This window comes from Macadamia integrifolia, chromosome 1 (assembly GCF_013358625.1).
Source record: "Macadamia integrifolia cultivar HAES 741 chromosome 1, SCU_Mint_v3, whole genome shotgun sequence".
NCBI lineage: Eukaryota > Viridiplantae > Streptophyta > Magnoliopsida > Proteales > Proteaceae > Macadamia > Macadamia integrifolia.
Window position 1 is genome coordinate 28,474,117 of NC_056557.1, and position 27,528 is coordinate 28,501,644.

The 27,528-nt window shown below is 36.6% G+C and overlaps 1 protein-coding gene and 1 long non-coding RNA gene across 2 annotated transcripts; both read right to left on the bottom strand.

Annotated features, from left to right (window-relative positions):
* Positions 1-2,335: 2,335 nt before the first annotated feature.
* On the bottom strand, positions 2,336-18,421 carry LOC122082975 (protein RAE1). The gene is made up of 12 exons (XM_042650721.1): positions 18,275-18,421; positions 18,076-18,148; positions 17,894-17,980; positions 17,582-17,659; positions 17,305-17,498; positions 17,016-17,157; positions 16,542-16,622; positions 7,719-7,847; positions 6,522-6,599; positions 3,686-3,757; positions 3,003-3,083; positions 2,336-2,772 (listed from the first exon to the last, which is right to left on the bottom strand). Exons 2-12 carry the CDS (start codon positions 18,124-18,126, stop codon positions 2,722-2,724), a joined length of 1,044 nt encoding a protein of 347 aa, XP_042506655.1. The 5' UTR covers positions 18,127-18,148; positions 18,275-18,421; the 3' UTR covers positions 2,336-2,721.
* Positions 11,177-14,388, bottom strand: LOC122082991. The gene is made up of 2 exons (XR_006141525.1): positions 12,158-14,388; positions 11,177-12,016 (listed from the first exon to the last, which is right to left on the bottom strand). It is a non-coding gene; the product is annotated as an uncharacterized LOC122082991 (long non-coding RNA).
* Positions 18,422-27,528: the final 9,107 nt, after the last annotated feature.

Genomic DNA, 27,528 nt, shown 5'->3' on the forward strand with positions numbered 1-27,528 from the left:
TTCCATGCAACAGAAATTTTTTTCCCTTTTATGGCAAAAGGCTATTTGGGCCAGGGATTTAAATTTAGGGAATTGGGTTGGTATGCTGATCCGATCGGTCAATTTTATTCCTATTTTTTTCAAAATAAAAATAGATTTTTGACGATTTTACACTTGATTCAACACCAATACATACAATCGAGCTGAACTGATACATACTTAGAATTCAACAGAAAAAAAAAAAAAAAAGATACATACTTAGAAGCCTGATCTGAGCTGCCAGGAGAGCATATGTTGGCCTCCCTCTTTCTCATGAAATGACCTTGTTGCACTCTTAAATACAAAATCTGCAGTACCACTTAGAGAACCTTCTCCTATTTTTATGAGAGGAGCCAAACTCTTAGAAGTGAACATGAAGTTCAATTCAAAATTCAAAATTTCGTATTCTCCAAATATGAAATGCAACAGCATTGTATAATTACTTGTTTACCTTAAGAAACGGTGAGGAGGAATCCCTTGACCATGGCTTTCAAAAGCGAGAGAGAGGGTATCGCACAACAATGAGAGATATGTTCGACCATTCATAAATGGAAGGATGTTTTAGTACCCTATGATGGTGGCTACACCCTTCCCAAGCGGTGAAGAAAAACTTTTTCCAAATGATTTTGTCTAGGGTTAGAAATTTTTCTTAGTTACCCATTTACCCTCTTGTCTGACCCAATCAAGGAGGGAAAAGGTAAGTAAACATTAACTAGTTACTTACCTCACCACTATAGTTGAGGGTTTAAGAGTAAGGAAACCTTACCCATTTAGTTAAACAAAGGAGTCACATTTTACTCAACTAGTAAACTAGAAGAGTAAGTTAGTGATGCAGTTCTAGCTCAGTGGTCTAAGAAAGGTCACTCTTTCAACCCTGTTATTTCCTACCTTCTTGAAATATAGTAGTGGTAGGTTAATGGTTAATAACTGTAGCCTAGTGGCCCCTTTGCTGTCCCAAGTGGATCCCCCATGTGGCCCCTTATCTCCAAAATGTGGGCCTTACACCCAAAGAATAAAAACTAGAAGGGTAAGGGAAAGGCTTATTCTATGTCCATTCATACCATTCCCAGCCCTACTTGTGTCGTGTTATCTTTTATTTATTTATTTATTTTTGTAATTGATAAGGCCCCAAAGATGAGTTTAAGAGGATTATCATGAGGTGTTTATTCTTGCCAACTGAACTACCACTTGAGGCTACTTGTGTCAGGTTCTTGATAGAGCTCAATCTGAAGTCTGGCCGTCATGTTGGTTAGATTAGCATAGATAGGTTTAAGGGCAAAATCGACCTTTTGATTATGCCCAAATGGATAAATGATGATTGTGCACAATGCATCCACAAAATCAGGCACACCAATGGAACTACCAAAATATATGTATTTAGAATTTAGATATGTGAAAAGGTTCTCTAAGTCACCTGAGAAAGAGCTCTCTCCTCTTCACATGAGATAATCTCGCTACCCTCAAATGTATAATGTTTCTTTGCCCACACCTCATTGGTGTGCTCTTCTATGCCACTTGCTTAGAGAACCATCCCCTTTTAGATATTTTCTTCTAGTTAACAATCCATTTTCACTTTTAACATGCTCAATTAAAATTGGAAAAAGAGAATCAATCACCTTCAGTTCAGAAAGCGATCTCTCACAGATAGATGAGAAATTTTGACTAGGCAACAATAAATGGTGGCCCATCACAGCTGCTTGGCCGGCCATGCGTAAGGCATTTCCCTTCTTTGTACAAGTATTCAAAAGCATCAGAGAGATGACTCTTTCAGGCAATTGCTAAACGCATTTTTCTATTAAGTGGCAATGTTAAATATATGAAAAACATGTCCAATCAATTTGAGCACCACCAAATACCCAGGAAGGCTTCGACATACTGAAATCACAGTTGAGACAGTTACCTACAGCTTTGGTTACTAAAATGAGATATGTACAACAGTTGGTCTTTCACAATGAAGATCAATTCAGTTGTGCTGCTGGAAACCTAATTAGAGATGGGCTTCATAGTTAATAGACAATGGATGAACCAGGTCGGCTTGGAGAATCATGTCAAAGATTCAGTTTGGATTGTGAAGTAGGGTATTCACGGCTTACCTGAACATGGATGCAGTGCGCATATTGAAGCCATGCCTGCCATCAGATAAGCAAGGAGCATCATGTGGATTTATGGCTTACCAGAACAAATGCTTGGGACTCTAGGCCAAGCTTGTGATCTTACAAGCTTTTTTCCTTTCCATGGATTTGCTTGAGAATTGAGGTCGGTGGTCTAATTGACAGATAAAATTTTGCCGATGCATCATAATAATACAAACCGATGGTTATTGGAAACCCAGAAATTTTCAAGAGCCATCCACTAGTATATGTGAAACAAAATCCTTTAACGCTGGCAGGTAGCACCAAATGCAGCAGAACAAGGAACAACCAAAACAAGTATTTTCTACCACCAAAAGGAGAAAAAAAGAACGAATGTTCTTTATACAAGTAATAAACCAATGAACCCATGAAACTTCAACACCACCAATTTTAATCCCAGCCGAAAAACAAAAAGGGGGGGGGGGGGGTTAGACCAACAAAACCAGCATACGCTCATTGCCATAGTTAAACTGGAAGATGAACATAAATTGGATCATTAGCGACAAACTAAATTCCCATAACCAGCAGTAGCCTTGAAGGTTCCCATCAGCAACTCCACAGATGAGGAAATTTACTTTCGACCGCCAGCTCCAACTCGTGGCTTCCCCTTCACCTCTGACTCCTGCACATCCCATATCATTGAGAAAGCCAGCAAAAACCCAAGGGTGATCATGATTGATGATGGGAATAATACCAACCAATCAAAAGTGGGTGAGGCACACATATAACACAGGTATTATGGCCCAGATTTTATGTAGTTTCTGTTTCCAGATTCACACACTATGCATTTTTTTTAAATTATCCAAAACTAGAAATAAAGGCCAGAAATTACACATATGAGTAGAAACATACCTGAGGAACATGAAGGTAAATGTATGTTTTTGCTGCTGCAGGGTTATGATTTTCTGCACCCTTACTCCAGTCATAACACACCTATAGACAGGCACTGAAGTTTAAATAAAACAGACCGCAATAATAAACGTCATCATGATTCAACACTTGAGAATTCTGACAAGCTAACATATCTTTGGCTCCACGCAAGCCATTGAATACATTAACATCAGGACTAATGGGATCGTGCAATCATGAAGAATTTCTTCCTTTTTTCCTTTTTTTTTCTTCCTCAAAGAAAGCTTTACATCCAAAGATATGCAGTTCTCCTAGAGTCCCCTTTGATAAATCAAAGAGGTTTTCCAGGAACTGGAAAATTAGAGGGCATGCTAAAGCACATGTCCCATGCACCATTCCAACTTTGGGCTACTTTCTTGTGGTTTGGAAAGCCTTTTCTATTACACGAATCCAACACCTAACCTTGGTTCTTTAAGCACATTCCCTCAGATGCCATTTTTTAAAAAAGGCTTCCCTTTGGAGGTGAGAGAGAGAGGATGGCATCTTCAGAAGGGTTCAAACACAGAAGGATGGTGTTGGGTTTTGCTTGATCACTTGTCATTCAGCATGCAAAATAGTGCCTCTGATGTGATTGATGCTGTTCTTTTTTCTCTTGGTAACTAAGTTGCATGGAAATAGAGATATACCGAGTATGCAAATATTGAGCCATCATTGTTAAAAGAGCTGCAAGGTATAGGTTGATTGCACCTAGACATGGCCTGCAAAATCAGACACATGCAAAAATATGGTCCTCAAGAAAAATTATGATTTTCAGAAAAAGCAAGGATGGTGGCATCTAGGTGAGAAGTTAGAAAAATAATAATTAGAAAAAACCTACAACATATAGAGGATAGGTTAAAGTGCATACTAGCTCATACAACCGTTTGAAATTGATTAGCAAGAACAGTGTGACAAGATAAGTGCATCACCCATTTACTGCTAGTAGAAACAATATGTACCACCCAATATAACAAACTCGAACAATCACAGACCCCTAACCAAGAACCCTTCATTTCTTTTGGCACACTAATTTTAAAATATTCTCTAGTTTCCAGAGACAAAAATAAAGGGTTTTTTTTTTTTTTTTTAATGAACAATAAAGGTATTTTAAGGCCAGTGTATCAAGAAACTATATTGGCATCTGGAAAATGTTTATTGGTTTCTAGTTAACATCTTCCCATAAGCATGGGGATGTAAGGGGAAGGATCTCAAATCTTGAGGCCAAGTAATCAAATGGGTGCTGAAGTAAACAGTATGACAACATTTGGAGAAAAGTGCAGCCCTAGAAACTAAGTACTGCTGATGCAGGAGATAGTCAAGTCTTCATACACCAGAAGCAAGCCACTCAGACAAGCTCAGATTGAGATCAAACTTTATGGCCTATTAAGGCAGGTGTGGAAATATCCAACCCTAAGAAATCATAGAATTCCTGGAAACAGGATTTTCAAGAGGTTCCATGAGGCTAAAAACTTTTTTTTTTTCCTTTTTTTAATTAAATTTCAACAATGTGAAGGTTTTACCACCTCCAATATACATTTTAGTTGATAATTCCAATGGATATCTAGCCATCATAACAGAATCAAATTCAGCACTATTTCAGCCTGTCATAACAGAGTTGTATTCAGGCCTAATTTTTCAGTGATTTCACCATAAAATCCTCACTTATTATCCCCAATCCACAGCACCCATTAAATCTGATTGAACTTGACCAAACCAAGCTTTACCCAAGCATTGGAATAATTATACACTTTCTCCTGTCAATTCATAGCAGAAAGCTTACAATCCACAAGCCCACATAATTCAACATCCCATTACACCATCTAAACCTCACCCTAATTTTAGAGTCCCGGGACTTGACACAATCGATAAGGTTGCTGCATTGCGACCGAGTGGTCGTTGTTCGAGTCATGAAACAGCCTCCCTGCGAAGCAGGGGGAAGTCTTCATACATTATGACCCTCCCCAGACCCCACAGTGGCGGGAGCCTCATGCACTGGGTACGTACGGCCCTTTTACTCCAATTTCATTTCCCTTGTATTCCCATCTAGACTCTAATAGCAAGCGTTTGCGATCCTGTCTCCTCTTTAAGGCATGATTAGAGCTGTAAGGATTTGTTTCACTTCTAAAGCTGAGACTAATTGTGGGCCCTATAAACTCCACTTGATAACTCCAGAGTATCAGTCCCCACAAGGTGCAAGTAGAGAGTGTGATACAGAATGGTTATCACAAAACCCTATAACCATGGACTACAGGTCCGAGCTGTCATAAACAATATAATGTGCCCAACCTACAGGGATGAACTCACCCCACGCAAGTAGTGGAGCATCCAGGAAACAAGGGTTAAATAAATCTAGTTAGCCTTCATAAATTCCCATCATCTATTTCCAAGCCAGGAAGAGTTTTGTTGCAGCCAAGGGCTAAAGATCTAGAAAACCGTAGGTATGGGTTGTTTCTGGAGGCCCTTTATTTTCCACCCAGCAGCAGCACCTGTTTCACTTTTCCTGCTTCCTTCAGTTTCTGTTTGACATTCAATTTTATCAACTAGATAGTTGAGCCAAAGATTTAGCCCAAAAATAAGCTCCTAGAACCATATTTCCTTTTTCTAAGGAATTATGAGGGTTTTTAAATGCACACATGAGGAGGTATCATGAGGGTTTATGGGACATGTACCAAAACCCTATAGGGGTTTATAAACCCTAGGTTGGAGTGGTGAACTTCACCATCTGGTGAAGGAAAACTTTGTCCAGGCTTAAATGTTTCATAATTCAGCCTAAGCTGGAGCCCTACCATATAACGGGGTCAATAAAAGCTGTAAAACACAACTTCTTATGTATGAATTGAAATCTAACCATTTTTCTCTGTAAAACCATGCAGAACCATGGTATGTTGAGGTGGATTCTTCAAGTCCTGGGTTGGACTCCCTGAAGTGTTGGTAAGTGGATTCCACTGTTACTTCTGCAACTCCTTATTTTTCCTACTCTAATTCAGTCTACCACCACATCAGGTCAGTTTTCACCTAACACAAACCTCTGGAAGCCCTGTTTTTTACTATTGTTCAGCTAGTTTGTTTAGACCATATCTCTTTACACAGTGATCAGATTTATTTCATCTCTCATATCTAGTATTCTGATACCATTCTCTATTTAATATCTGCTGTTACTACTTTCCGCTCCCCTCTCTGTTTCTGTTAGTTCCCATATCAGCAACATTTTAAAATTCAGGATCAGAATTGTCCAAAGAGAGCATTGTTTTCTCAGGTTTCAACTCATATTTGACAGATTTTTAGGCGAATCTTCTCGTAAGTCTCTTAGGAAGTAGTTTTGTACAGCAGTGTGCCCAACAATGTATCAGAAAACATTATCTTCTCATAAGAAAATTTCTTATCCTCCAAAAAGGATGGTAATTAGTTTAAAGTCAGAAATATCATATAAAAATAATTGGCATGCCATTAAAACCAATAATAACATAAAGAAGATAACCCGACCTTAAGCCTCTGTTTACTGTCCTTGTCCCAAAAATTGAAAGCACCATCTGAGCCTGATGTTGCAAAAGTATGGTGTACCTAGAATAAGGGATACCCACATAAGCTCTGAAAAAATATATCAAGCCACAAATAAAATCAATCCTCCTCATGAAACAGAAGTTCAGAAGATATCCATTAGGGAAATGGTTAGAAGGGAAAAAAGAATATCTGAAACATATAGAACACTATAATCGGTAACAGAAACAATATTTTTTCCCAAAGCAACCTCAGATACCCAATAAGATACATTGGTTGGCATTGCATCAATTACTGACTGGAAATCACCACGATAATGATTGGTCTGCAATTTTATTATTTTTTATACAAGAGAAAGAGGTTTTTAAAGAGAGATGCAATTTCCAATAAAAGTGCATGCAGATATTTATGCCTAATTTTCTTCTGTCAAGCCTTCTAGATTCCTTCAAAGAAAAGGCCTATAGTCCATTAGGATGGATCCAGTTGATGCAAAATTTTGATGAATAAATCATTGAGTTCATCAAAATTGTGTTCCATTCTTGTTATAACCCCCATAAATCGGCAATGGATGGAGGCTATGGTGGGGCTGCGTCAAAGATTCTGACAGAGCAAGACTAGAGGAGAGAGCTCTAGTTCGAGAGGTGAGAGGAGGGATTGCAAATAGGACCACCTTGCAAGCTACATTTGCCCTTGGACCAAATTGAATCAATGGTCGAGATTAAAATCATCACTAAGCTCTGAAGGACAATCAATGTTTACCAAAGAAAAATAGGAAATATCTCTGTTCACGTACTCAAAAAGGGCATCGCTGCTATGAACTTGTCTCTCAACAACACTTTGTTAATGCTGATATCACGTTTTTTGACAGTAATCTTTTTCTGTTGAGGGTCATATCATGAAAAATGTATTGCCACATCTGAACCTTATTTATTTTCCTAATTACTGTAGACTGTCTTTTAGCTGGATGTATGACAAAGTAGAAATCCATCTAAACTCAAATGAGTCACTTCCTTGAAAATGCCAGAATCTAAGGCACAATTGGAACAGTGATAAACCTAAAATAAAAATCCAACCATCTATAACGATAACCATTTGGACTAGCCAAACAAATTTAAAGTCGTGATAGTTAAAACAAGCTACAAAGCAAACCATTTGTAGCTAAATATAGACCAAGAATCTTACAGGATGGAAGTTTAAAGCATTGACTGAGTATATCTCATTGCCCTCTCTATGGCATTTGAAAGTAAAGTTTTTACTTTGTTGTGAATCATCCAAATGATGAACAGCCACTCTCCCCTCTATTGAGCCAACCTGAGCACAGATGTCAGCTTCAGTAATCTCGAAGAACAGATCCATTAAACAAACAATTACTCAATCAAAAACATATGAAAATTGGAAGTTTGGAACAAAAATGGTATTTGTTACCATGCTTCTATCAAAATTACGAACTCAATGTATATGAATGAACAAGACAAGTTAATCAATAATGATATTCAAAACAACATGCAATAGAGGCCTGGTTTCATGGAAAACAAAATTATTATCTAAAGAGATGTGAAAAATAACCAAGATACCATTAAATAGGGAAGGCTGGGGAGAATTATACCAATAAAAATGATAAACTTAGTACACAAAGAGCTAATATCAGAGTCCAGCAATAAATAAAGGATAAGCCAAGTAAAACTGCAAATAAATTAGAACGGAACATGGAGCGAAAAAAGTACATAAATGCCCAAGCAAGAGGGGACAAGATCCTCTTCTATGCAGTATACCAAAATGTGGAAAAAGCTACAATTTTTCCAAACAAGTAATACAAAGTGATCATGGTCATTTTTAATTTCGAGAATATTTTTCATAGCCTTCCTTTTTGAATTAATTTACTTCTTTTTTATTCAATATAAGAGAGACTCATATGCATGTAAAGATAACTTTATATTTTATAGATAAAAGAAAAACTTGTTACAACCACTCATCCCAAAAGTTCAAGCTGTTAAGTAAGAGTTACAACAACGTCTATCAACACACAACAAAAAAAGTGGAAAAATAAATTACTTTGTAGCTAATCCAAACTTATATTCTATCTGTTGCTGCAGTCTACTCTTTTTTGGGGTGGGGTTAGACAGTTTATCCACAGTTTTTGCAAATTCTAATTTCTCTTGATGGACAAGCATGCCAGCATAAAAATACCTTGCCTTTAAAACAAGAGTTTTTAGCAAACACCTAACACACCTCAATGCATTTTCTTTTTCTTTCTTTTATTTATTTTTTACTTGGTAGGGAAGCTATTGATAACATAATTCGACTCCCAGGGAAAGATTATGGGTACAACTAAGTAGGAATGCATTGTTTTGACCAGAATTTTTGCATTACGGCCAAATTTTGATTTCAGCTTGGATCCGGTACAAAAGTGCAAATAAAAGCACTAATTCCTTCCACGGAGGGCGAGCTCCCTATTTCTGACATCGATGGTAGATGAAAAATACGAAGCAAATACATTCCTCATTTATACTCAAGGCTTTTAGCAGTAGTAATAAAGGCAGTTCAAAGAAAGGCTTCAATCTAAGGTACCAGTAGCCTTAGTCTCGGATAGATGATTGGTGCTCTAATAAAGCTGCTATGGATGACTTCCTCTTGTGTGTTAACAACTTGGGAAGCGACAAGGCAAAAAGCCCCTTATATATATATATACATATATTTTTTTTTTTTTGAAGAAGGCAGTCTCATGGACCGGTCGCCTTTGGTACTTGAGTAGTCAATTTAGTTCAATAGCGCCTAAATAAGATAAGAGAGGGCTATAACCCACATCGTGGGTTCCAAGTGGTTTAACCTAATAGGGGGGGAGTAAATGTTTTACAAATAAAAATTATATATTATACATATATATAAAAAAACAGATTTGTTATTTTTTGTCAAATCACCTACATTAATTGGTGGAACATGCTAATAAATACCTGTCTGGAGTTTGGAAGGTTTTAGAATGCTTGAAAATTGGGGCTCCAAAGTGTTGGGAGTTGGGACCATAACAATGCATCTAAATTGATGATTTGCCCCACTTGAGCAAGAAATTTAGAGGTATACCCTTTTCCCCAAAAGGTTTTTCGAGCTGCCCCAAAACTTTGGGGTACAGACAAGGTTAGAGGAACGATTTATTAGGGGTGTTTTAACCTTGGTTATACCCTTTACTTGACTACATGAAACACTTGTAAGTTGTAATGCTTTGACTTGTATACCTTTAACTTAGATTTTAGAGAATCACAACCAAAATGGTAGTTTGACTTTAGACCCTAAGTTGCTAGTTTACATTGTATACGTTCTCTAATACGGCCTATTCCACACAATGTTTAGTATTATAACACACATAATTCAAGTAAAACAACTTAGATATGCATTAGGAATGAATAGATATCAAATTATAAACCATTTCATAGATCATCCATCAATCATTGTTTGTTACAAGAGTCACATATATCAGAGTAAAATACAAGCAACAAGTCTTCCCTATGACCATCCTAGAGTCCAAGACTCCTAGTACAACATCAGGTTCCAAGAAAGATCAAAATGACAGAATGTTGTTGTTGCTGCCGAACCAAGTTATCATCCAATTGTATCATAAAAGCTGGCCATGTCATAGTATAGCGGAAGAAACACTGGCCTCTACAGCAGCCTTATAAGTGTTATCATCAACATAATGGAGGTAACTTAATCTCAAACATAGTAGTGGAACGTGAATATGTTTTTTTATTAATCAAGCCAACGCTCATCATTGCAATAATTGGCACTATGGTATTTCTGGTGTGATATACATAATCAAAATTCATATTCTTGGCGGTCTTCTCTCCATGAATGTCGGAGGTGGGGCAGGTCATCCCATAGGTCTGGTTCTGAACACGTCCCTTGGGTGGGGTCTGACCAAGGTCTGTCCACCTAGCCGGTTGGCTGCAAAGGTTCCTTCGTCATTGCTGATCACACCCAGCTGCTGTGCCAAGCCATTATTAGCCTTAAATAATAATTGGATCTTTTTTGGGTGGAAGGAAGCCGGAGGTAAGGATGGTTTGGAGGAATTCTTGGGACAGATGGAGGACCACCCCTTGCCATAAGTGATCTGATGCAGATAAGTCACTTCAAGGGTTTATATTTTTGGAAATAAACCTTGGATTGGGTTATGTAGGTGTTGGGCTTTGATCCCATGGGTTTTCTTTGCAATAAGTCACTTTAATGGGCCTAAAATATGGGTAGAAAGTAGGAAAACGAGATTTAATTCATTAGTTTAGTTAGAGTCCTGCTTCAAGAATATTTTCTTTGTTATTTCAGTTTCCTAGTCAGTTTAGGCTTCCCAATTAGTTAAAAATTGGTTAGGTCTTTCCTTTTTAGTGTTTGAGTTTGTTTTGAGTCCTCTATATAAGTTTTTAAGGGCCTACAGAATTATGCATAAATTTATTGATGAAATTGCAGCTTTGTGCTCCCAAAATTCTGAGAAAGAATTCTTCAACAGTTGAGATAGTTGTGGGTGAGAGACCCAAGCTGAGATAGTCATCCTGCCATCCCACCCACATCTATCCCATCTCAATCCTTCTTATTTTCTTATTTATTATTTCATCATCTTCTTCATCCAACAACAAGTAAGTATTGTTCTTCAAGTCTTCTAGAAATTTGGATGTCACACGTTTTTTTTTTTTTTTTTTTTTTTCAGATTAGGCAATTCAGCCATCCATAGAACTCAAATTGTGAACAGGCATTCAATAACCCTAATTTGGAGATCGATTCAAATTTAGGCCATTTCTGATGGCTTGATCTTGAGATATTTGCAAAATACCAATTTTGTCATTCCCTTCTCAAGATCTGGAAAAAGTTATTGTCTTGTGTTCAAATAGTTACGGTTTTGCCTCCATTTGTTGTTTAAGTTTACTATTGAAATCAGAGATTGTTTGCGTTTTATTACCCTAATTTTGGGTTGGAAATTGCTGTTTTTCCCCTCACGGTTATTGTTTTGTTTTCCCTCCATAGTTGCTACTTATTTCACTCTTAATCTTCATTATTTGCATTTGGACCATCCTTTGAGTATAGATCTTTGTCAACTGGCTACTATTTTGATTCTTTCAAATGTAGTACTACATCACGATCAGATTCAGGATGGAAGCTGTGGCATAGATCTCCAAAGTCCAAACTATGAGAAACCCGATCAAGAGCCACTGCTACTAGATGGTGCCTATGGAACCGGTACCGGCGCCAATATGAATGGTTGGGGGGTTGGGAACGAGAAGATGTCTACAAATGATGACCCAGTGTATGACTGACCCACACCCTCATATTAGTGTTAAGGAAAAGTGATATACCTCCAATTTTGAATCTTACACAAATCTTCCAAGAACGTAGCAAATCGTCGCTTCCACCACGTTCCTCTACTACCCAAATACTTGTTCCAACCTTGTACAGCAACGATTTGGCTAAGAAGGCACCAAAACTGGGTTTTCCAAGGTTCACTAATGAAAAGAGAAAAAGGGGTCATTCGAAATGTGGTATTTGAACAATGGTCAAAGTAACGTTTCGCTGAAATTTTGGCAAAACGAAAATTTTGACCAAAATTTCAGTCAAAATATAAGCAGTCCTTGCATAGTTGTCACCTGCCAAGGCGTCCAGGTGACCCAAGGCATCGGAGGGGGTCCAGATGCAAGGCGACCAACACGTCCAAGGCACCCACCCAAGCAACCAAGGTGCCTAGACACCTAGGCAATGCCTTGACAATGGTCCTTGCTTCCCTGGTATCGCATAGTATTTCATTTCGAGCCCTTGCAAATCTGAAATATTTTGCACAATTTCGCGAAATTCCAGCAAAACTGTGAACCATGTCTAGAGGACCAAATAATAAGTTCCACCAAGAAAAATATATTCAAATACTGATGACCTTAAAAATGACGACCTTGACATTGAAATCCCCAATAATAATCTAAACGTTCAGCTGATCCATGGTCAATCAGCTCATTATCAAATGCCAAAGAAATGATGGAACATAAGAAGCAAACCAGACTGAACTGCCACATGAACAAACAACGTTTCAACCTTCCTCTTACCATGTAAGGTTCCCCCTGCAGAGACGTAAACTTGTCCTCTGTAAGGCAGACCATGCAAAAAATAAATAAATAATAATCTGCACAATATCCATTCTACCCAGTATCTGAGATGGAGCTCAGCACAAAACCTTAAATTAAAGGGCGTTGAAACTTGAGTGTTTCCAACTTCAATCACCATACACTATTTAACCCTGCCTATTCTTTCTTTTTTCCAACGTTCAATGAATTAACTATTTAAGTTTTAACCCTGCCTATTCCTTCCTTTTTCAATGTTCAATGAATTAATCATAGGCAGGGGGGACTATCCACTCAGAAAACAGGAATGAAATGAAGTACAATAAAAATCCCTCGTGCATTGAACAAGTGATGCGGTTCACTCCAAGAAAAAGAACCAGGTCCAAGTAGCCCACGTTTTGGTTCTGGTTCAAAATAGAATCTGTGTTAGCTTGTAACACAGCCTCCAATATTATAAATACAAGCAAGGGGAGCATATGCCCTATGATTTCTACTATTCAGCCTTTGTGTCTCTTCATTATGAAATTGGTAGCTACTGTGGTGAAACAGCAGCACCAAATGGTGGTAAAGCCTTGGTTTGGGTGGTGGTAAAGCCAGGTCAGATTCCCTTCTTTCCCTCCTTTTCTATCCTAGTTTCTTTTCAATTTCCAGCAACTGTCAAACCCACTAGGGGTGGTTCTGTGATGGTCTGGAAATGCAAATTTGGGTTGGATTCCTAACTTAAGTTCCTCATCCATCACTGTTGATATATCTCTAATTATCTAATTCCAGTAACAGTAAGTCAGTAACCTCTGATCTCTGTTTTCCTCTTACTTTTAGTTTCAAATTTGTCCTGTTGTTCCAGCCCATCCATATGAGGATAGGGACTTTGACCAGGTGAGGTGTATCAAAGGTGAATAGGTGATGATGGAAGAGTAATGGTAAGGGATGAGGACATTGTGAAGAGATGAGATGAATATATTAGTGCTCTACTAAAAAAAGATACTTCGGGTAGGAATGACCCAGAAGATTGCTTTACTCAACAAGACTCCACACGCCAGATACGTACACAAGGTTAGTGTGGCGGAAATTAAAGAAGCCTTGTGAAAGATGAAAGCAGGCAAAACACCTGGCCCAGATAAGATCCTGATAGAAATGTAGAAAACCCTAGGAGTTTGTGGGGTTGTTTGGTTAACCAAGTTGTTTAACAGGATATAAAAAGATACGCTTCTCTACTGCTCTAAACCAATAATAATATGGTGAGAGAAACCTATGGGTAATAGACTAGCAAATCAAATAATAACAATACAACAACAACAACAACAACAACAACAAAAAATCAGCCTTATCCCATTTGGTCCGCTACATGGATTATTGCACTCCAATCAGCTCTATTCGACGTCATACTTGATACAATGCCCAAGCTATGCATGCCTTTCCTCACCACTTCTCTTAAGGTCACTTTAGGTCTGCCCCCAGCTCTTTTAGTTCCTTCAGTTTGAATCAAATCACTCCTCATATTGGAGCATCAAAAGGCCTATGTTGAACATGGTCATGCCACCTTAAACAACTTGCTAGTAGCTTGCCATGTATTAGAGCACCTCCCAAATCAGATCTAATATGATCATTCCTACATTATCCTTCCTAGTTTTATCACTCAAAGCTTTAAAAGAATACGTTGATCACACAGCACTCCGGACGCACCTCCTATTTTAATTCTTTGTGAAAATTCATCCTCTATATGACCTTCTTTATTTATCATTGAACACAGATACCTAAAATAATCTCTTTACATAACCTCTCTCATCAATTTTCACCATATCATTGTCCGTCCTAGTGTAACTAAAGTTACAATATACTCCGTCTTCGTTCTGCTTATCTTAAGACCTTTTGATTCCAATGTTAATCTCCATAACTTCAATTTGGCATTAAGCCCTACTTTTATCTCATCCACCAAAACAATATCATCAGCAAAAGGCATACACCAAAAAACCTCATCTTGAATGTCTCTGACAAATTCATCCATGATAAGCGCAAACAAATAGGGGCTTAAAGCTAATCATCGATGTAACCTAATTATAATTGGGAATTCACTACCTTGATCCCCTACAGTTTTTACCCTAGTCACCACACCATCATATATATCTTTAATTATGCCCACAAATTTACTTGAACCACTTCTCTTCTTGAATACTTGCCACATTTACTCTTTAGGGACTGTATCATAAGTTTTTTTCCAGGTTAATAAAGATCATATGGAGATCCTTCTTGTAATCTCAAAATATTTCCATCATTCCATGAGGCTCCTAAGTAAATAGCTTTTGTCGTGGATCTTCTTCGCATAAAACCAAATTGGTTCTTTATAATTGTAATTTCTTTTCTTTGGTGGGTTTCAATAACCCTCTCCCATAATTTCATAATATGACTCATTAGTTTTATACCTCTATGGTTTTGCAACTCTGAATGTCACCTTTATAAATCGGAACCACAATGATTCTCCATTCATCTAGCATTTTTCTTGTGCTCATAATCTTATTAAATAGCTTAATTAACCAAGATAAACCACAAATTCCTCACGTCTTCCACACTTCTATTGGGATCTCATATGGGCCTTGTGCCTTGCCTACTATCATCCTTCTTAAAACTTCTCTTACTTCAGAAACCCTAATTTTTCGTATATATCTACGACATGTGGTGTCTTGGTAGGTAATGCAGTCTTCTAAGTCACTATTACTCCAAGTGTCTCCATTAAGTAGGCTACAGAAATGTGGTGTCCTCATCTCTTTATTAGTATTTTACCATCTTCACTTTTAATACATCTAACATCAAGATCTCTACTCTTCCATTCCTTGATTTTAGCTATCTTATAGATAGTTTTTTTCCCTTACTTTGTGCACAGATTGTTATAAATAAATTCATTTTTCTTCACCCTTGCTTTTCCCACAAACTTCTTAACTTCATTTCTAGAAAATGTATACCTTCGTAGATCCTCCACATCCTTAGTCCTTTGTTATATCTTAAAACTATCTTTTTAGTCTTAATGGTTGTTTGAACCTCATCATCCCACCACCAAGTCTCCCTAGAGAAATTGGTGTTTTGCTTTCAATTCGCCTTGGACATCTTTAGAAAAAATTTTAATACAAGTAGTCATCTCATTCCACATTGTATTGGTGTCTCCCTCGAAGTCCAATTTTCCTTGTTTGACCACTTTATCAGTAAATGATTTCAAAGTATCACCTTTTGAGCTCCACCAACTTACCAATAAGCTCACCTTTCTTATAATTCTCATAGTGAGTCATATATCCATGACCACTAATCTATGTTGTGGTTAGGCTCACCCTGGTATAATGTTATAGTCCTTACATAACAATCTATCAAACCTTCTAGTTAGGAAGAAATCTATATGGCTACTATGATGCCCACGTTTGAAGGTAACTAAATTCTCCTCTCTATTTTCAAACTAAGTACTTACAATAGATAGATCATAAGCCGCAGAAAAATCTAATCTAAAACTGAGATCCCCTCAGTTGTGCAACATATGGAAACATACATGATAAACGTTATATTTGTCCAGCAGCAAGGCCAACAACATCAGATTCCATTTTCCATAGGAAACTGATAGTCTCTAATAGGTAAAGTGTGTACCTGATTGGATCTAACAACAAGCACAGAGAACCAACTGTGCCATTATTGGATACGTTACATGATAAACATTATATTTGTTCCACAACAGGCCATGCAACATCACATATTCTAATTTTCATAGGAAACTGCAGATGATATGCTTTCTAATATAATGGCAAAAATGTAACACAATAATGAAAATAATAAGTACCTTCATCAAATAACATGCTTCCATGTTACTGCCCAAACTATGAGAAAGATAAAAGCAAGGAACCATTTAACAAATTTAAATATAGGTGAAAAGAACAAAGGAATTTACCAAGAAACCTTGCTGATCAGGAAATGCTGCAACACATCTTGTCTGATACTTCAGGGGCGAAGTGATTCTCTTAAACTCTGTCTGTTAATATGTACATAATGACTTAGACGTAAAATATGTAGGGCATGCAATTGAGAACTGAAAACCAGTAATTAGTGTTAGGAATTCTGGAGCATTAAGAAGGTTAGCACATAAAAGCATCAACAGGTTTTGCCGTGTAGATTCCAACTTTTTGGATCCTACAATCAGGTGTTTGGCATGAATCTGCATGAGCTCACATGTAGATAGAGGTAGAAAGAGTGGAGAATTTTGAATAACATAACAGGATATATGCTCAGATAAACTACTGAAGCCTATAACCCTCTAAGACTGACCTGCAAATCAAAAAAAGCAAACCTATACTTACTACTACTAGACATGAGAATTTAGTATTTCAGCAACTATATAACCACTAAATAGTAAATTAATCAATACCTGAGGATTTTGCAAGTTAAACACAACCAAATTTCGATCAGTGGTGCCAACGACCATTAGAGGATGATTAACTGATAGTGCATAGCAACGATCGGGAAGTTGTTGAGTATGCACTGGAGTCTGTTGTCGAAGATCCCAGTACCTAAGCAGATTAGCAAAACCATCAACAGATTATCCCCATTCACTTATTCACAACAGTTACTTATTCAGTCAACTCAGCCACTAAACTACTTGGATGGGTAAGAAATCTACTGTTATGAAGAAAATAAATTAAGAAATCAAAACGCACTTCAGGGTCTTATCCCAGCTTCCTGTAACCAAAACATTCATCTGTGGGATCCAAGCAACATCTTTGATGGGTGCATCGTGCATTGCTACGGTCACGGCTTGACCACCAGACATCAGTGGCCACATCTTAACTTGCTTATCGCAACCCCCAGAAAACACAGTCGTTCCATCATCCTTCCAAGTCGAGCATAAAACCTACAGATATACCATATTAATTCTAAATATAAAAAATGCAATAGTGGCGCCTGCAAAAATCCCACACATTGATGGCTTATTACCGGCTGGTCATGACTAGTCGATGCTTTCGGCACACTGCTGAGGGTGGCCCCCGACTTCATGATCTCCCAGCATCTAACCTAACAAGTGTCAAACATTCAACGAAATGTATATTTCAGATTAGATTTTTATGAACAGTCGAAGAAAGAAAGAAATTTATAAAAACAAATAAAATTAAAGAAAGCGTATATATGGTTACGATCTTCACTTCAAATTAGCAAAAATCAGAATAAGCACTGCGAGGATATGATTAAAAAATAACGAAGAAAAAAAAAAAGAATGGAAAAACTCAATTGTGGCGGCGATCAAGAAACCTGGTTGTCCCAAGAAGTAGCAACAAGGTAATTTCCCTTGGGACTGAAACTAAGGCTAGTAACAGAATCCGTCGGAGGTTGAACAACCTGTATGAAACAAACCATCAGAAAACAACCTAACCGAGTAACCAAAACATAGAAATACTTGCAGTAGGTAAGCTTCGAGATCAAGAATTCAAAACCTCGAAAGACTTATTAGGATTCGGATTTGCAACAGATCCAGGTCCCGACATGGTTGTTCAAAAATGAAATTTCCTGTCAAATATAGAACGAAGCGATCTTCATCTCAAATACAGAACGAAAGCGATCCTCTGCAAATCGAGACATTCCTCGTATAAACCCTATAAGCTATCAGAATTTGTAGAGGCGCGGAGTGCTTACCTGTGAGCGAGCGTGGGGGAGAGGGAAAAAGAGAGGGAGAGGAGAAATTAGAGTTGATTTAAAAGGGAGGGAACGAAAAACGGTCGAGGAAAATATTTATACAGAGGAGAAGGTGGCGTCAGGGCCACGCCCCACCTGGAGTTCCGTACTACCTGTGTGCATTCGTGTCAGTTAGGGCAAAGGTGGTAAAAAAAAAAAACTACAATCGAGGACCGGATCAGCCCCTCCCAAAACCCTAGAATCGGTCGGATCAGTATGTCCAAAATCAGGATCGGTCGGAGGAATCGGTCGACTGGTCTTTGTCGTTTGACTTTAATAGACACTAGCAACTAGCTTGTGGATGGCTCAAATTTGAGTTCGGATCTCTGGCCATACCCAATGGGTTAGAGTAAGATGGAGAGATAAAACTGTGAAAATCAAGAGAATTGGGTTCTTGCGAATCAACCTTAAAAGATATAATAATCTTGCATGCCCTTCTAGATACATCAAGACACTTTATAGTTTTAGTCAATTGAACATAAATAAAACAATGTATATAGAAATCCGAGAGGAATTAAGATTGAGATTGTCTCAAAAAATTAGAAAAATGGGCTTAACTTCTTATCTATACATAAGAGAAGAAGAGACATTTCTTTTTTTTCTTCATACACAAAGTGTCCGAATCTTTGACCCGATCAAACCACATACATGCTCAAATACCATATCTTTTTTATTTGACACATTTATTGATCATCTAAACATGTCTTCTTATCGTGACACATATTGATCATATAAGTACCTATCAGAGTTCCATTTTGTCAAATGGCTAATTTTGCCTACATTGAAACTCCAAATGCAAGCAAAGTCTAAGAAAAAAAAAGTGAGCAAATGTACAAAAATTGGGCCCCACCCTAATTGTTCCATTTGTGGTATCTTTTATCATGCCTAGGGTTCATTAGCATGCATTGCAATCCTAGCCTTCCACCAATAATTGGATAAGATAAAGATTTGCCATTATCTTTTCCTTGCAGGGTGAGTGGAATTTTCCACTACTTAAGCAAATGAACAATTGAATAAAGTATGGGAAAATGTTCTTTGAGCGAAGGTACCCTAGCATCATTTCTCTTTATTTTCCTTCATGAATGATCTTAGTATCTTCTTTTGTACGAAATTGTTCTATTGCATCTCATTGGCAAAATCCTCTATGTTGCTTGCTTGAATGACCCTCTCCCATAAAGCATTACAAATAAACACTAAGGATATTATCTGAGTTGAGAAAATAAGTTATCATTATAGTCCATCAATCAAAAGGCAAAAAAATATGTATAATAGTATGAGCTCCTTCAGAAAAGAGGAAATCTAATGACTATACCAAGAGCATGAAAATTAGGACCCGGATCCTCTCAAGTGCGCCAGTCCCCTGAGCACACATCGGATAAATGATAGGACTGGTGCATGCATCTCAAATGCTTTTCAATCATCTGATGTAAGGAGGGTGGCGCACTTGAGAGGATCTTGTTCCTAAGATTTAACCTCTAGGCCAATAAAATAAAAATTATATAAGAAAAAGGACTCCTTTACTTTTTCAACTTTAAGAGATTGGATTAGAGAAACTGGCTGAATTCCAAGAGCCAAACTCCAATTATTAGTGGAAGATTTTAGTGACTTGTAATCAATGGAACATTATTATTTGGTAATTTTTCCTGTTACTAAGCTTTCGATGGTCTCAGTTATATATTCGATGTTATTTAATATAAGGTATTGGTTTTGTAATTCTTGCACTCGGAATGGATTCCATCACACTTTTAATTCATGGTGTCGGATCGGTATCACTAGTTTCAAAACGTCGGAAATTTCAGTTTTCTTGAAACCCGAAGCATGAAACCTTACTTTCTATGCACTTCTTAATGCCTCGCGGAGAAATCAATTGGTTGGAAACCCAAGGAAAAAACTCAGTTGGCAAAGATCAACACTAAGGCTCTGTTTGGTATCGTTCTAAAAAAAAGTTTCTGGAGTTTTTTCGTTCTATTGGAACGAAAAAACAGAATCTTCTGTTTGGTGCACTTATGGTCCGTTTCTGTTTTTTTGGAACAAAAAGTGAATTTTTTTTTTTTTTGAAAAAAACGAGATTGGACGGAACTCCATTTGGAGTTCCGTTTTCCCATTTCGTTCATTTTACCAAAAAAAAAAAAAAAAAAAAAAAATCCGATAAAAATCTGAAATTTTGAAACACCATTTTTTCGTTTAAAAACTGTTTTTTGACACATAAACTGAAATTTTCGTTTTTTACACGAAACAGTGTTTCTGAAACAGAAACAATACCAAACGGGCCCTAAACATATATCAATATGTATCAGTTTCTATCAGATGTTTTTACCCTCAAATATATCAATACCAATACAGATTTTGATAATTTTACTCTTTTTTATACCGTATCAATGATCTTTATATAGACCATGTATTGATGTTGATGTTGGCTGATATCATGATATCAATAGGGATCAATTGATCAGTCAATCCGATATGGATCCCAAAAACTTTGATTTGATTAGGATTACATCACTGGATATGTTATCCTTTTTTTGTTATTTTCTTTTTTTCTTTTTCTTTTTTCTTTTTATCTTTTGGGTGAGGATTGGATATGTTATCCACATCATTCTCTTTTCATATTAAAATTTTAAACCAATTGATGTCTCCAAGAGACATTAATAAGTACATAAAATTGGTGGTTTCAGCAAAACTGTAACTTACTTGGTTTTGAAGTTTCGCCAAAAATGTAACTTCCATGGTTTTGAGGTTTCATCAAAACTGAAACTTCCTTGATTTGATTAAAATCTTGTGGATATTTGGAATACTCCTGGGCCAAACAAAGCCTAGGTTTAGTATATGTAATTCAAAGGTGCCTCTGTCCTGCATCAGTAAAGCCTGCAGGGTTCTATCCTTGATGCCTAGGTTTATATCTCCCTCATACTCTATCATCTCCTCCAAGCCTTCCCGCTTGGAAAGGAGGGGGATAAAAAAAAAAACCATTCAAACTGTTGGATCGAATGGTTAAACCATCATGAAACTATTGACTCTCAAGATAAAAAATTATCTATTCAAATAAACTACCAATGTAATCTCAGTATGGTTTTCAATCCAATAAAAACAGCAGATTGTGTAACATATTAGTGATGGATTTGGCTGTGAAGTCCTAAATAGCAATGGGCCGAACAATACTTCTGCTAACAGTTTCAATGAACTGCTAAATCAGAATCACAGGCATATCAGCATGGATGCGCAAGGAAATAGCTAGCCTCTCCAATGAAAAATCATGTGTAACAACATTCTAGCTTAAAGAGGTTGATGGATGACAAAGAAAGAAATATGCAAAATCTTTCAAATATCAAGAAGGTGGTTCCTTATCCTGTAAACATCCAATCCATAGGATGATAAAGATATGAAATTTACTAATAGTAATGGCATTGTTACTACTATTTTACTACATTATGATCTTGTAAATGTAAATACAAATCCAAAGGTGTATTGCAGTTGGTAAGCAACGAACTTGGTACAAACCGTAAACTCGAATATTCTAAGTTCGACTCTCACTCCCACTCACACGGGGTGTTTAGTACTCTTCATTGCTTTCAGTGAAAATTGAATGAAATATGCATACATGAAGCTACATGGACAACACCCCTGAAATTGTGGTAAAGATGCAGATGGCAAGTATGAAAGCTTGATTCGAGTTCTCAAAGCTTTGCCTTAGTTTGTACAGTTTGCTCCCCTTTCCATCAAAAGGGAAAAAAATACAGGCTTTATCCCTTGCACCAATTGAAACACCCTTGTATGACAACATGAGGGCACCTCATGATATTCCTACAGAAATTATACTTTGAAAACTTTCCTAGGTAAAACAAGTAGAAAGGTGGCACTGAAAACTTTGTAGCAACAAATTTTAGTTTAAGACTTTTACTACTACTTAGTTTATTTCATCTGGTTTAAATTCATGACGTTTTTAGATACTTTCGATACTTCATTCCATATATTTTGCAGTCATATACAAATAAAATAAAATGCTTAAGATCTAGAAATTTACATTGATATTAATTAAAACTTTTGGATGTGAAACAACCCATATCCAAATTTCAATATCCAATTGTATAGAGACCATCAACCAACACGATCACTAACAATGGTTCAAACTTCTAATTTACCAAACTCACTCTATTAAAGAACCCTTACTCCAAATGTGCTGATGAATGACATTGGTTACTGCAGCTGCACTATAAGCATGCATTTTCAATGCAGAAAAACAAATGGTACAAGAAGCAACCGGTAAGGGGATAAAACTCATGTACAAAGAGATAAACTGAGTACAAATTATTACTACAAGAAGATGTTGATAATGATATCAAAACAATTCAATTCCTTCTTTCTTTGCAATCTCACCACCCAAATGAAGAACAAATACCCTCACATAGCAACTAAGGCTCTCTTTGGCAAGATTTTCATTTCTATTTCTGTCCTAATTTTGAGAAGTCACTTCTAATAATAACTTATGGTCCAGAAATAGAAACCATTGAGTTGCTACTAAAAAAAAAAATATATATATATATATATATATATTCTTAAATGAGAAATAGGTTTGGTATGCCTATGTGTAAAATAAATTTGTAACCCTGATTTATTTTATTGAAGCTTTTTTCTTTTAGAAGTACTCCATTTGTAGCATATTTTAAAAAATGGGGATAAGCTTGCTTTTCACTCTAAACTGCAACTCTAGTTGAAGTAGTGATCCTTCCTAGGTTGAGAATTTTTCTATAGTTGCCTATTGTATCCCTGCAACTTCAGTCTATTTTGATGTTGAACTAAAGTTCTATGCTTCTAATAGGTTTGTAATTTGTGACCTTTAAAAGTCTGCGACAGCTCATGAGAATGCATCCAGTTGGTGCCATGATGAGACAACCTATTATATGAAACCTACAATCACTAATTCCTTTTGCCTCATCATAGCATTGGACATTGAGCATTTTACATGCCAGACATTTTTCATAAGTATAAAACCGAATTTCTTCAGTGCCATCCACCACCCTCTCTCAACCACCATAACCATAATTTAATCTAGAACAGGAAGTTCTAAGAAACCTGCTAAATATTGTATTCCTGCAAGGATGCAGTTCTTTTGCATAAATGCAAACATACTCTAACAAGTATAGTGACCCACACAAAGAACAACGGTCATACCAGACAAACTGAAAGCAAATTAATAGAAAAAGATGAAAAAGAGAAGAGGGCGTATCTCACCTGCGTCTTAAACTATGCAACTAAACGCCAAACCAAAGACAATAACGAGAGAGGGAGAGAGAGAATTGTACCGTAAAGGTCGGATCTCCTCCTCTGTTAGTTTACTTTTTGTTGTTCTGTGTCAACCTTCTTACACCGCCAATGTTTCCCTTTTGCTGCTATTTGTCAAGCTTCACTTCCACTGCATCTTCTCAATGGTTGAATGAGTACAGAGAACAATGAAAGGGAAGGGAAGAGGGTTATGTAATTAAGATTGAGTTACAATAATTCATCCAATAAAATTGAAGCTTATCTGAAACCAAGGACATCAATAAGTGAATCATGTGCAACTTGAAAGGAGACTAATAGAAGAAGAAGAAGAGAAATAGAAGATGGCAGATCTCCTCTGCGTTTTAAACTCTGTAACTAAAACCCCAAACCAAAGACAATAATGAGATAGGGAGTAGAATTGTACCACAAAAGTTGGATATCCTCATCTATTAGTTTACCTTTTATTGTTCTGTGTCAACCTTCATTCATCTCTGTTGTTTCTCTTTTGCTGCTCTTTATCAAGCTTTACCTCCACTGCATTTTCTCAGCGGTTGAATGAATACAGAGAATGAAAGGAAAGGGGAAGGAAGAGGGTTATGTAATTAAGATTGGATTACAGTAATTCATCCAATAAAATTGAAGCTTCTCTGGTACCAAGGGCATCAATGAGTGAACCATGTGCAACCTGAAAGCAGATTAATAGAAGAAGAAGAGAAATAGAAGAGGGTGGATCTCCTCTGCGTTATAAACTCTGTAACTAAAACCCTAAACTAAAGACAATAATGGGAGAGGGAGAGAGAGAATTGTACAGCAAAGGTCGGATCTCCTCCTTTGTTAGTTTACCTTTTGTTGTTCTATGTCAATCTTCATGCATCTCCGATGTTTCCTTTTTGTTGTTATCTGTCAAGCTTCACCCCCATTGCATCTTCTCAATTGTTGAACGAGTACAGAGAACAATGAAAGGGAAGGAAAGGGAAGAGGGTTATGTAATTAAGATTGAGTTACAGTAATTCCTCCAATAAAATTGAAGCTTATCTGAAACCAAGGGCATCAATGAGTGAACCATGTGCAACCTAAAAGTAGACTAATAGAAGAAGAAGAAGAAGAGAAATAGAAGAGGGTAGATCTCCTCTGCATTTTAAACTCTGCAACTAAAACCCCAAACCAAAGACAATAACAAGAGGGGGAGCAAGAATTGTACCACAAAGGTTGGATTTCCTCCTCTGTTAATCTACCTTTTGTTGTTTTGTGTTAACCTTCCTTCATCTCCGTTGTTTTCCTTTTGTTGTTCTCTGTCAAGCTTCACCTCCACTGTGTTTTCTCAGCGATCGAATGAGTACAGAGAATGAAAGGGAAGGGAAGGGAAGAGGATTTTGTAATTAAGATTGGGCTATAGTAATTCATCCAATAAAATTGAAACTTCTCTGAAACCAAGGGCATCAATAAGTGAAGCATGTGCAATTTGAAAGCAGACTAATAGAAGAAGAAGAGAAATAGAAGACGGCGGATCTCCTTTGCATTTTAAACTATGTAACTAAAACCCCAAACCAAAGACAATAACGAGATAGGGAGTAGAATTGTACCACAAAAGTTGGATCTCCTTTTCTATTAGTTTACCTTTTATTGTTATGTGTCAACCTTCCTTCACCTTCGTTGTTTCTCTTTTGTTGCTCTTTATCAAGCTTCACCTCCACTACGTTTTCTCAGTGGTCGAACGAATACAGGGAATGAAAGGGAAGGAAAGGGAAGAGGGTTATGTAATTAAGATTGGATTATAGTAATTCATCCAATAAAATTGAAGTTCTCTGATACCAAGGGCATCAATGAGTGAACCATGTGCAACCTGAAAGCAGACTAATAGGAGAAGAAGAGAAATAGAAGAGGTTGGATCTCCTATGTGTTATAAACTCTGTAACCAAAACCCCAAACTAAAGACAATAACGAGAGAGGGAGAGAGAGAATTGTACCGCAAAGGTTGGATCTCCTCCTCTGTTAGTTTACCTTTTGGTGTTCTGTGTCAACCTTCCTGCACCTCTGATGTTTCCCTTTTACTGCTATCTGTCAAGCTTCACCTCCACTGCATGTTCTCAATGGTTGAACAAGCAAAGAACAATGAAAGGGAAGGGAAGGGAAGATGGTTATAAACTAACTTTAATTTGAAATTTTCGATTACCCTCATTTTTGTGCCATTATGAATTATGATTCTTATGAACACGTATTCATTTTGAATGAACACGTGCTTATAAATGGATAGCACGTGGTCGTTAACTAACTTATGTTTGCTCAAGCTTTTTCGTGAAATAACTTTACAACCCTCGTTTTTTAGCCGTTATGAAATGTTCAATGGTTTTCTATTTTGTCATGCTATTGAGTACGTTTGGGATTATTTATGAACTTCTAAAAACCAGCATCTCAAGGGCTGAGAGGCAAATCCAACCAAATATGTTGGTTTGGGATCTTTCAAATCTGCAGTTTGAGAAACTCATAATCCCACCCCAACTTCTTGGCTTATGAAATTCAATGTTAATAAAGATTCTAAACTGATATTTTTTCATTGGTCTCACCTCATTGTCTCCTAGAATAAACTTAAAAATATAAACTCTATAAATCAACCAAGTATGCCTTATGTGTATATGACTATATGTACCAAATCCATGTCAATAAGATCATATGACACGTCAGTAATGAAGTATAATGACATGTCATAATTTCGTAAGTCAAATCTCTAAAAAGGGTAGAGGGAGGGGAAAGAAAATGTTCAACAAAGAGGGTTTTTGGGTTAAACTTGCACACATCTCTGGAGGCCAAATCAAAATGGGGAATGCCTTGAAAAACAAGTAACAAGTTCAATTGGGTTCATCTACCTCTCTATCTCATATTAACTTTGCACAATACTACAACAAACACTTCGCGGCGGGGGAGGGGGTTTTCTATTATAATACCTATATTTTATAGTCTATCATCTCTACCTCATAAACAATTATTATTTGTTGGATTTTTCCTTTTTCCCTTTTTCCTCTTTTCATCTACCCTTATGTAATCCTATGATTCGACTCTTGGACATGTAAATTTTATCATCAACTATTGTCCTATAAAAAATATCTATCCCTTGTTTAATCCAAAAATTTGATACCGTGAAATTAGGGGTGTTAATTTAAAATTGAAATTGGTTGCTTAAAAGTGAATCAAATGCAAATCGAATTGAAACAAATCCGTTTCAATTTTGATTTTAAATTGTGGAATATTTTTTCATAATAGTTCAACTTTTATTTTGTGGTTAAAACCATTGAGCTAAACCAAATTACTCATTCTCAAACCAAATAAATATTATTTTTTTTTAAAGATGGAATTTGGCCCTAACAAAAAGGGTTTTTTTTTTTTTTTTTATTAGAGATGTAAAAACTTCACCCAAATAAAAAATGAATAAAAATCAAAACAAAAAAGGATCGAGTCAATTCAGTTATGATTTTGAAAAATAATCTTTTATGCACAAAAGTTTTTTTTTTTTGGTTATTGGAGATGTAAAAAAGTTCGCTCAAATCGAAAATGAATAAAAATCAAACCAAAACAGGACTGAGTCCATTCAATTTTGACTTTGAAAAAATAATCTCTTTAATATTAGTTCAATTCTTATTTTCACACATTGTATTTTGAACCAAATCCAAGTCGACATTGAGTAAACAAAATTAAAACCAAATCAATTGACATCTTTAGGAATGTTTTATCTTCACCATGGTCTTAAGTATTGATATTATATCGGCTGTATAGGCCTTATCGTATTGGTGAATATCAATACCAGATTGGTTACCTATTTGATTTCAAGAGTAAAATAATAAGAAAAAGTGCATTTATTTCGAGAAAAAAAGGGACAAAAATGATTGATGGATTAGATCATTATGTTGATACCAAAACTTAAAAAAGAAGGAAAAAAAAAAAAATTCTATAAAAGAGAATAT